The 12,094-nt window shown below is 39.7% G+C and overlaps 1 protein-coding gene across 3 annotated transcripts; it reads right to left on the reverse strand.

Moving 5' to 3' along the window:
- Positions 1-454: 454 nt before the first annotated feature.
- LOC124175397 (zinc finger protein 706-like) lies at positions 455-2,590 on the reverse strand. Of its 3 annotated transcripts, none has more exons than XM_046555612.1 (3): positions 1,935-2,590; positions 1,593-1,737; positions 455-563 (listed from the first exon to the last, which is right to left on the reverse strand). In XM_046555612.1, exons 2-3 carry the CDS (start codon positions 1,734-1,736, stop codon positions 474-476), a joined length of 234 nt encoding a protein of 77 aa, XP_046411568.1. In that variant the 5' UTR covers position 1,737; positions 1,935-2,590; the 3' UTR covers positions 455-473. The 3 variants fall into 3 exon arrangements, with proteins under 3 accessions (XP_046411568.1, XP_046411567.1, XP_046411566.1); XM_046555611.1 differs by having other exon boundaries at positions 1,931-2,590; XM_046555610.1 differs by having other exon boundaries at positions 2,166-2,589.
- Between the last annotated feature and the right edge of the window lie 9,504 nt (positions 2,591-12,094).

The following is a 12,094-nucleotide window of genomic DNA, read 5'->3' on the forward strand; positions in this document are numbered from 1 at the left end:
TTCTATTTATATAACATACAATAATGCTCCAAATTGTAACTCGTAATTAAAATGTGATGCAATGACAATGTTACATACGGGATATTTTTGTGCACAAGGTGACTATAATGATGATTCACAAGTTTAGAAAGGGACAGAGAAAGTGATAGAGATAGTCTAAATCGTAACGAACGATAGTGTGAAGTATTTAGCTATATAAATATGATAATTGTCGATTGTGATTGATACGCAGTTTTATTTTCAATTTTATTATTTATTTCCTTGTCCAAATACTAGGTAGTCTACCTATGTCGTTTTTTTTTTTTTGTCTGACGAGTCTCAAACAAATTAGTATATAATGTATTTATCACGTTGTGAGCTAGAGTCATATGAACTGGCTTGTTCTCGACTGTGTTTTTTTCCACCACCACCACCCCTGTCTTCTGCTCCACTTTCTCTTCTCACTCGTGTTCAATATTAGTGAAGCTTTACTCTCATATATCTTTCAAGTCTTCGGGCATATCATTTTTCGGATGCTTGTTCTCAAAGTGTTGCTTGTACGTTTTTGGATCCGGCATTTGTGCCTGAAACAGTATCCAACAAAAAAGGGCAATAAGGAAAATCGTTATTAAATCAAGTTCAGTCGTTGGTGATTTTTTTTTATTGGGATCTCTGGCAGAGGCGTGACTTGAGAAATTGCACCTAGCAGTGAAAATATGTACTAAAGTGAGTAGGTCACGCTGTACATAAACAAATGTAGAAAAGTGTATTTTTATAAAAATACATTTTGTTTTTGTAATTTTAAAATATAATATGAAACTTTCATTACAACAAATTTGTAAATTTGCACATTAACAAGTACATAGTCCAAGTGAGCTGATGCGATTTGACCTACTCGCTCAGATGTTGAATATCGCCACCACATAGTGTATCCGAGTGCTAGAGTTTCCAATATAAATACTTTGAATTTGTCGAGTAAATTGCCTCATGCAACATAATATCTGAGCTATGTAACTTGCTAAACGGAATACAGAGCAATTGTTTCCATTTATCGAGATTTCAGTTCTCCATCCTTTATGACTTTGATCATTGATGAGACATTTTTACAATTCTATACTAATTTTTAATGATGTTTTTGCCATTACAGGTTGATTTATTAATATACCTGACAATTCACAAAGTGATTGGTAATTAACTGCTTATTTTCATAAGTTATTTTATTTGTGACCATATCTGTTCTCTAAATTTACGAGATTGAAGTAGGTATCGTTAACTTGACGAAGCATTAACAAAAAATTATTACTTTGCACCTTTAATATAACTTTGAAAGTGAATTAAGTTGTTAAAATTAAAGCATATTTGGCTCAATACGCCTGACTGAATCCAGGACAGTACCAAAATTGTAAAATAACAATTTTTTCTAGAATCACATTCTTGCATTAATGTCATGGACCTCAATAGTATCCATATTTTTAAATTGCAAGTCTTTCAGGATTGGAGAATACTATGTTGCAGTAGAAGAATCAATGCTTATAATGGGATGAATGATTGAAACAAAATACATTTTACCATCAGCAAAGAGGGAGCAAATTTATCTTCGCTTGATATCTCACCTTGCACACGGCACAAACATGAACAAGAGCCTTCTGTGCAGCCTTTTTTTGATCGTTGGCGCTGTGACCCTGCTGTTTCTTTGCTTTAGCCGCCTTGTCGGCAGCCTTGGCTTGAGATTGTAATTTCTGCTGTCCACGAGCCATTCTGCAACGTAATAAAGAAAAATAAGTCAATCGACAAAACATATTGAGCGAAGACGAAGAATCGGATGTGGTAAAGCTAGCGTCATCTGTAATACAGACTGAATGCGTACAAGGAACGAGCACAGTTCTAACATCTGGCGTACCCTAAGTATCAGGTATCATTACCAATGTGCATCAATGAGAAATTGTATTACCCACGGTCCGAAAACTGAGGTATGTAGGTATACAGGAAGACTAGCGAAGGGTGTCCTTCGTCTCCCCGACGACCGTCTAGATAAGAAGGTTAGAGTCACGTTCCAGGAACATCTCTAAACGAGCCTCTGTCTTTGCACACGTTGTCTGTCTTAGGTTACATATGTAGGCGGATAGCCTCTTTCCCCCGGATAATAACGATTTCGAAGAGATGTGTGTAGATTCTTGTTGGCTTACCTGAAGAGTGCGCAGTAGAGGGGAGGGGGGAAAATATATGTATTTGTTTATTAGACAGACTTTTGACGTGAGTTGATATGTGTTCTTATTTTATTCAGCTGATATCGCGTTTTTTTAAACTCTTTTCTTTTCTCCTCGCGACGGCAGGGAAACGATCTCTCCTTCGACCCCGTGCTGGCGTGTTATTGTTTTACCGAGTTAACGTTATTTTACTATTCTTATTGGTTTACACGGACTTTTCCTGTTTTTTTAAATTATTTTTTCATTAAATTATATCCAGCCTATCTGATCACCCCCGACGGTCAACGCCGTGTTATTAATACTTCTGCTCAAAGAACCAACGAACAGATTTCAATGTGGCAAAGTGAACAGAGAAACAGTTAACTAGAACGTGTTCACGTTAATGGTTCACTGTACTAGTTGGCAGGCTGCCGGGAGTGGCCAGTGACGCTTTCACAAGATCCATACGATCTATACAAATCCCTACAGATTTCCTAGAAGTTCCTAAAAATTCCCTAGAAATATCAAATCCACTTTTCATCACTGCGACGTTGTTCCGTTTTTCACTGCTGGTAGTGAAAGTCGTTGTTTTTGTTTCCTGTTGCTGAAAAGGGTTTCGTATTAACTCCTTTTATCTCCAAATGTTGATCTAAATTCGATTTTCAGAACGAAAACTGAAAATGCTGGCTAACAAGCGTTCAGGTATGTACTGGGCTGAGTTCAGAAACCTTACTCGAGTGACTCGAGTGTCGTTGTGTCTTTGTTTAATCTCATGTGTTAGACAGAGACAGTATGATATCCGTGTTCACTCGGGTAAGGTTTCTGAGCTCAGCCCTGGGCGCTGAGATCTCCACTTGGGGTGCGTTCCGATATTAGCTCCACTGTTGTCAACGATCTTTTATCTCTTTTGCATTACCGAGTTCACGGGTACCTCTGCCTCTGTCCTAGGGAGTTTCGAGCGCTGCCAGCTAATTTCGGAACGCACCCGTGGTTGGTTTTCGCCCTCGGACTTACGGACGGAGCGCAGAGTGGTCTTGTAGGCACGTGGGCTATCCCGTTGATTGATGAATATAAAGACAGTTGCCCCAATGGCTTTGGTGTTACAACCGAAAATCGTCGTGCGCTTGCGCCCCCTGAGGTGTTCCTACAGTAGAGTTCAGAACTTATTGCAGAACACCAGAGTGTTACCGATTTGGACATGATGCTGGCTGCATTCACCTTTCGAGTAGCACAGTCTTTAGACAACTCCTTCTCGTCAGACAACTACTAGCGCCACTAGTGGTGGAGATTGGCGGCAGAATCGAGGGACATTATGCGAACCACTTTTAGCAGCTCGTGTCAGGGGGCTGCCCAAGCCAGTACTTACGACTAGCCTGTGTGTACTTACCATAGACTTATAAAAGATAGACTGAGTGCTCTTATGAGCCGCTTGAAGCAATACGTTTAAAGGACAGAAATATGCCGGGAGTACTCCTTTCTCTCTCTGACGATATTTGTGGCTGCGATCGAGGCGGCAGAGGAGAATGAGTAGAAATTATGGACCTATATCTATTTCTATAAACTATTCGACGCGCGCTCGATGTATTCTGTAACATTAGTATTCATAATTATTCCAACAACTTTTCATTTGCTCTCTCGATCTTGAATTTTCATAGGCATAGAATCGAAACGCTGTTTTAGCTGGTCGCAAGTGAAGCATCTGCGTTGGGTGGAGTAGCAGAATTGTTTTTCGAAAAGTATTCGGATGGAAAAAAATTCAGAGTAACTGTAATACATCACGGATGCGTTAATTTTGAACGAGATGAAACGGATGCTTCGTATATGAGACAGTATTTAACGCTGCGTAGTGGTTTAAAGACCTAGAGAGGTGATAGGGAGAGAAAGAACGACGCTTCTTAACACTTCGAGTGTATTTTAACACACATTTGAAGGATACGGGCGAAATTTTTCATCATCCAACTGTCGCAGAACGGCAGCGTTATTAACCGACCCGTTCACTGAAGAATATATCTGCAGTCAACGGCTGACCATCGAAGGGACTGGTCGCTTGAGTCTGGAATCGGCAGGAGAGATAAAGTGTGTATTTCTTGTATGAAACGTGAAATCTAAAATCATTATGCATCATATCATATCATCATACGTCATCATACATCATACATCATACATAGTATCGAAGTTCGGAACCAAAGTTTCGATGTTCGGATATTCAGAGAGTGACGTCACCCAAATTTTTTTTTCTCTTGACGTCATCCAACCATTTAGACGAAAATCAGCTAGCCGAATTCTTCAGTCAGGAAACAACCGCGCAGTAGAGAGGATGTATAGAAATCGCGCTCCGCAGATTTCGAGTACCGGGTTCTCAACCTCCCGGATCCCGCGCTTCGGGTCCGCTACGCGGTAAAGCTCGACTTCCAGGACAAGCGCTCCGTGGTTCCTGCGCTCCAGGTCGACCAGCCGGCAAAACTCGACTTCAAGGAGAGGACATGGACAAGGAGGACAAGGAGGAGGAAAACAAGGAACACAAGGCATACGTGGAGGAATAGGATTTCTGCACAGTGAGTATAATATTTTTGTAATATTTAATGGCGATTGTGATTCTATTTCATCTGTAAGTGTTTGAACTGGTCATGTTTACAATAAATTATTTCAATTCATTTTTTGCGCAAGCACAAATTCAGTAGCTATAATTGCGCTAATAAAATTTATTTTATTATCAATTAATTAATGATTCATATTGATCCTTACACGATATTTTTGATGTGTTCTTATACTGATGATATTTATAACTATTCCAGGTATAACCCGAGGTGTTTAGCGGTGGTCACCGGAGGTGGTTGGCAGTGGCTGGAGGTGGTCGTTCGTGGACGAGGAGGACGAGGATTTGTGCTCGGTGAGTTTAAAATTCTTACAATATTTGATGGCAATTGCAATTATGTTGTATCTGAAATTTTTCAAACTTATCATGCTTACATTAAATTATTTCAATTCATTTCTCGCGCAAGCACATGTTCAGTAGCTTCAAATGCGCTAATAAAATTGATCATATTATTAATTAATTAATTAATTATATTAATCCTTGAACAGTGTTTTTGATGTGTTCTTATACTAAAAATATTCATTACTATTCAAGGTATAACCCGAGGTAGTTCGCGGTGGTTGCGGGTGATCGAGGTAGGCGAGGAGGAGGACGAGGATGACGAGGACTTGTACACTGTGAGTATAACATTTTTATTATATTCATTAGAGTAGGAGTAGGATCAGGAGTAGGAGTAGTGGGAGTTGAAGTAGAAGTGGTAGAAGTCGGAGTAGGAATAGGAGTAGTCGTAGCAGTAGGAGTTGGAGTAGAGTAGGAGTAGAAGTACATGTATGCGGGGAGGGGCGGGGAGGGGATATTATCATATCAAGTTATCAGTAATAAGCAATTGCGGGTAAAATATTAGCTTACTTTTGTAAGTATTTATGAATATAGCCTCTACGAATATTCATTGTTGGTATATAAGGTCTGGCAACGTACCTACTTTCTGTAAGAGATGTTGAAGATTTTCAACACAATTATGTTTCAGTTCTGTGCCCCACCTAGTGATCCACTAGTACATATCCTCCGACGTGACATCGCTCCGCTACGTACGAAGAAGAAAAGATTTATTAAGATGCAAATTGCTCCTCTCTTCTTGCCATTGTGCTTTCAGCCATTGTTGTGCTGTGTGTTTAAAATTTAGGACAGTATGTAATATAGAATAACAGGTACAGCTACGAATACAGCACTACAATAAATCTTATAGAAATGAGCTCTCATTGAGATTTATCTGTATTTATAACTCGACGCGAGAAGGCAAAAATCAATGTAATGCCATCTGTAAGGTAATTGGACTCGTATTTGCACTACGAGAACTCGTTGGGCATTTTGCGGTGAAATTTGAAAAATTGTTGTACAAGAAATTGAATAACTATAAAAATGGATAAAAAATATTATCTCTAATAGTGAATGTAGCTAATACAGCTTTAACCGTATATTGATTATGTTAATGATCTATTGTGACAAGATCGGAATTAGATAAGCTCTCTAAATACTCTTTTCTAGTCTATTAATTTATATCATGTATATGTAAATGTATATTTCTTCAGTTTGTACAATCACTGCACTAGGATTACCCTTGCCATGTTTTATGGTGCGCTTGTGTAATTTGTATATTATTAACCTTACGTTTTACACCATTTGCGACAAGTTGTGAGTGTTTATAATTTCTTGGCAATTATTTATGTACATGTATGTGTATATATGTATACGTATACTTATGCATGTGTATATAAATATATACACATATTTAAAACTAGACTTTTACAATAAACACAGAGGTCTTAGTATATTCACATACGGATTTCTGTGTATAGGTATACTTGAACTAAAATTTCCTTATCTCTAATACGGAGTTCTTCGTAATTCGCATTTGTTCTTGTAACCCAATGTCCTACATACAATGGCAAAAATCGAGATCCAACTTAACCGAGTCTCAAAGCCCAGTTGACATAAAAGCAGCTATTTGATAGAAATTATATTTTATAGTTTATACAGCCCATTGCATGATATTTCATTATAAATACATATGTTTCAATATATTTAGGAATAATTTGTCAAATATACAGAGGTCATGTGCAAATAATAAATGAATTCGACCGCAGTTTGATGTATTCATTGGAGCTTTAACAATAAATTTAAGCTTTGTTACTTCTTTTATTTTATTATGGATAATCAAAAACATTTCCGACTATTCGTGCTGTGGAAGCATGGGGATTAAACCAAATGTAGCAAAAGATTAGAAACAGTGTATGTACAGTACGGGTATTTTTCTAATAATGCAAACACATGCCGCTAGCTTAGTTTTGACATATCTAGAATACCACGCCTTGCGAATTAGCTTTCCAGACAGAGATGAATGATGAATTTTAAGGACTGCATTATCGTTGTTGAATACTCTATGCTTCATGGGAAAAGAAAATCTGTAACGATAAAATTGATGCACCGGATCGTCGTCGACTTTAACTTTTGAAATGTCCTACCATTTCCGAACAGCTCCAACCATCCTATCTACCTATATTACTAGATTAGCTATGATATGAAAAGAGAAGTATTTTTCATTTCGAAATGGGATTTTATTCGACGCGCGCTCGATGTATTCCATAACATTAGTATTCATAATTATTCCAACAACTTTTCATTTGCTCTCTCGATCTTGAATTTTCATAGGCATAGAATCGAAACGCTGTTTTAGCTGGTCGCAAGTGAAGCATCTGCGTTGGGTGGAGGAGCAGAATTGTTTTTCGAAAAGTATTCGGATGGAAAAAAATTCAGAGTAACTGTAATACATCACGGATGCGTTAATTTTGAACGAGATGAAACGGATGCTTCGTATATGAGACAGTATTTAACGCTGCGTAGTGGTTTAAAGACCTAGAAAGGTGATAGGGAGAGAAAGAACGACGCTTCTTAACACTTCGAGTGTATTTTAGCACACATTTGAAAGATACGAGCGAAATTTTTCATCATCCAACTGTCGCAGAACGGCAGCGTTATTAGCCGACCCGTTCGCTGAACAATATATCTGCAGTCAACGGCTGACCATCGAAGGGATTGCTCGCTTGAGTCTGGAATCGGCAGGAGAGATAAAGTGTGTATTTCTTGTATGAAACGTGAAAACTAAAATCATTATACATCATATCATATCATCATACATCATACATCATACATCATACATCGTACATCGTACATCATACATCATACATCATCATACGTAGTATTACAGTTCGAAACCAAAGTTTGAATTTTCGGATGTTCGGAAAGTGACGTCACCAATCTAAAATCGGCTAGCCGAGTTCCTCAGTCGGGTATCAACCGCGCAGTAGAGCGGACGGTTGAGAGTCGCGCTCCGCAAATTTCGAGTACCGGGTTCTCAACCTCACGGATCCCGCGCTTCGGGCCGCTACGTATTTCGAGTACCGGGTTCTCAACCTCCCGGATCCCACGCTTCGGGTCCGCTACGCGGTGAAGCTCGACTTCGAGGATGAGCGCTCCGTGGTTCCTGGTTCATGTTTACAATAAATTATTTCAATTCGTTTTTCGCGCAAGCCGAAATTCAGTAGCTGTCAGTCCGCTAATAAAATTTCTCGACTTCCAGGATAAGCGCTCCGTGGTTCCTCGTTCATGTTTACAATAAATTATTTCAATTCGTTTTTCGCGCAAGCCGAAATTCAGTAGCTGTCAGTCCGCTAACAGAATTTCTCGACTTCCAGGATAAGCGCTCCGTGGTTCCTGGTTCATGTTTGCAATAAATTATTTCAATTCGTTTTTCGCGCAAGCCGAAATTCAGTAGCTGTCAGTCCGCTAATAAAATTTCTCGACTTCCAGGATAAACGCTCCGTGGTTCCTGGTTCATGTTTGCAATAAATTATTTCAATTCGTTTTTCGCGCAAGCCGAAATTCAGTAGCTGTCAGTCCGCTAATAAAATTTCTCGACTTCCAGGATAAACGCTCCGTGGTTCCTGGTTCATGTTTGCAATAAATTATTTCAATTCGTTTTTCGCGCAAGCCGAAATTCAGTAGCTGTCAGTCCGCTAATAAAATTTCTCGACTTCCAGGATAAACGCTCCGTGGTTCCTGGTTCATGTTTGCAATAAATTATTTCAATTCGTTTTTCGCGCAAGCCGAAATTCAGTAGCTGTCAGTCCGCTAATAAAATTTCTCGACTTCCAGGATAAACGCTCCGTGGTTCCTGGTTCATGTTTGCAATAAATTATTTCAATTCGTTTTTCGCGCAAGCCGAAATTCAGTAGCCGTCAGTCCGCTAATAAAATTTATCGACTTCCAGGATAAACGCTCCGTGGTTCCTGGTTCATGTTTGCAATAAATTATTTCAATTCGTTTTTCGCGCAAGCCGAAATTCAGTAGCCGTCAGTCCGCTAATAAAATTTCTATAACTTTATAATTTTCTCATAATCTTTTTGGTAGAATATGTCGACAAAAAAATTGTATTAAACCTTACACATTATTTTTGATTTGTTCTCATGCTGAAAATATTTATTAGTATTCGAGGTATAACTCGAGGTGGTTGGCGGTGGTTGCGGGTAATCTCGGTGATTCAGGAGGAGGAGGACGAGGATTTGTGCTGGGTGAGTAAAACACTTTTATAACATTTGATGGCAATTTTAATTATATTTCATCTGAAATATTACAAACTTGTCGCGTTTACAATAAATTATTTCAATTCATTTTTCGTGCAAGCACATATTAAGTAGCTATGAATAATCTTGTACAATTCATTATATTATTCATTAATCAATTAGTATTCTTATGATATTTAATGGCAATTGTAATTATATTTCATCTGAAATATTACAAACTTGTCACGTTTACAATAAATTATTTCAATTCATTTTTCGTGCAAGCACATATTAAGTAGCTATGAATAATCTTGTACAATTCATTATATTATTATTCAATTGATTAATCACAACAATCCTTACACAATATTTTTGATGTGTTCCTATACTAAAAATATTTATTACTATTCCAGGTATTACCCGAGGTGGTCGGAGGTGGACGAGGAGGAGGACGAGCTGGACAAGGAGGAGGACCAGGTGGACGAGGAGGAGGACGAGGTGGCCGAGGAGGAGGCGGGGTGGGTCGTGGGAGAGGACCTCTCCTCTCCTCAGAGGAGGGGTGGGGGTGGGGCGGGCGGGGAGGGGGAAGGGACGGGACGGGAAGGGAAGGGAAGGGAAGGGAAGGGAAGGGAAGGGAAGGGAAGGGAAGGGAAGGGAAGGGAAGGGACGGGGAAGGGAGGGTGGCGGGGAGGGGCCGGGAGGGGGAGAGAGGGAGGGAGGGTGGGTGGGCGGGAGGGAGGGAGAGAGAGAGAGTGGAGGACGGATATTGATGCGAGCCCGTTAGAGTTGACGAGCAGTACACCCCCCCCTCCCCACGCCCCCGTCCCGCCCGCCCTCCCTCCCTCCCTCCCGCCCTCCCTCTCTCCCCCTCCCGGCCCCTCCCCGCCACCCTCCCTTCCCCGTCCCTTCCCTTCCCTTCCCTTCCCTTCCCTTCCCTTCCCTTCCCTTCCCTTCCCTTCCCTTCCCTTCCCTTCCCGTCCCGTCCCTTCCCCCTCCCCGCCCGCCCCACCCCCACCCCTCCTCTGAGGAGAGGAGAGGTCCTCTCCCACGACCCACCCCGCCTCCTCCTCGGCCACCTCGTCCTCCTCCTCGTCCACCTGGTCCTCCTCCTTGTCCAGCTCGTCCTCCTCCTCGTCCACCTCCGACCACCTCGGGTAATACCTGGAATAGTAATAAATATTTTTAGTATAGGAACACATCAAAAATATTGTGTAAGGATTGTTGTGATTAATCAATTGAATAATAATATAATGAATTGTACAAGATTATTCATAGCTACTTAATATGTGCTTGCACGAAAAATGAATTGAAATAATTTATTGTAAACGTGACAAGTTTGTAATATTTCAGATGAAATATAATTACAATTGCCATTAAATATCATAAGAATACTAATTGATTAATGAATAATATAATGAATTGTACAAGATTATTCATAGCTACTTAATATGTGCTTGCACGAAAAATGAATTGAAATAATTTATTGTAAACGCGACAAGTTTGTAATATTTCAGATGAAATATAATTACAATTGCCATTAAATATCATAAGAATACTAATTAATTAATGAATAATATAATAAATTGTACAAGATTATTCATAGTTACTGAATATGTGCTTGCACGAAAGATGAATTGAAATAATTTATTGTAAACGCGACAAGTTTGTAATATTTCAGATGAAATATAATTAAAATTGCCATCAAATGTTATAAAAGTGTTTTACTCACCCAGCACAAATCCTCGTCCTCCTCCTCCTGAATCACCGAGATTACCCGCAACCACCGCCAACCACCTCGAGTTATACCTCGAATACTAATAAATATTTTCAGCATGAGAACAAATCAAAAATAATGTGTAAGGTTTAATACAATTTTTTTGTCGACATATTCTACCAAAAAGATTATGAGAAAATTATAAAGTTATAGAAATTTTATTAGCGGACTGACGGCTACTGAATTTCGGCTTGCGCGAAAAACGAATTGAAATAATTTATTGCAAACATGAACCAGGAACCACGGAGCGTTTATCCTGGAAGTCGATAAATTTTATTAGCGGACTGACGGCTACTGAATTTCGGCTTGCGCGAAAAACGAATTGAAATAATTTATTGCAAACATGAACCAGGAACCACGGAGCGTTTATCCTGGAAGTCGAGAAATTTTATTAGCGGACTGACAGCTACTGAATTTCGGCTTGCGCGAAAAACGAATTGAAATAATTTATTGCAAACATGAACCAGGAACCACGGAGCGTTTATCCTGGAAGTCGAGAAATTTTATTAGCGGACTGACAGCTACTGAATTTCGGCTTGCGCGAAAAACGAATTGAAATAATTTATTGCAAACATGAACCAGGAACCACGGAGCGTTTATCCTGGAAGTCGAGAAATTTTATTAGCGGACTGACAGCTACTGAATTTCGGCTTGCGCGAAAAACGAATTGAAATAATTTATTGCAAACATGAACCAGGAACCACGGAGCGTTTATCCTGGAAGTCGAGAAATTTTATTAGCGGACTGACAGCTACTGAATTTCGGCTTGCGCGAAAAACGAATTGAAATAATTTATTGCAAACATGAACCAGGAACCACGGAGCGCTTATCCTGGAAGTCGAGAAATTCTGTTAGCGGACTGACAGCTACTGAATTTCGGCTTGCGCGAAAAACGAATTGAAATAATTTATTGTAAACATGAACCAGGAACGACGGAGCGCTCATCCTCGAAGTCGAGCTTCACCGCGTAGCGGACCCGAAGCGTGGGATCCGGGAGGTT

Source organism: Neodiprion fabricii, chromosome 2 (assembly GCF_021155785.1).
Source record: "Neodiprion fabricii isolate iyNeoFabr1 chromosome 2, iyNeoFabr1.1, whole genome shotgun sequence".
Lineage (NCBI taxonomy): Eukaryota > Metazoa > Arthropoda > Insecta > Hymenoptera > Diprionidae > Neodiprion > Neodiprion fabricii.

What these genes read in the sequence shown, in the direction of transcription:
- LOC124175397 (XM_046555612.1), bottom strand. Translation starts at nt 1,736, where the DNA reads ATGGCTCGTGGACAGCAGAAATTACAATCTCAAGCCAAGGCTGCCGAC. An exon ending in ATGTTTGTGCCGTGTGCAAG is followed by an intron (nt 564 to 1,592) that starts GTGAGATATCAA and finishes ATACTGTTTCAG; the next exon opens with GCACAAATGCCGGATCCAAA.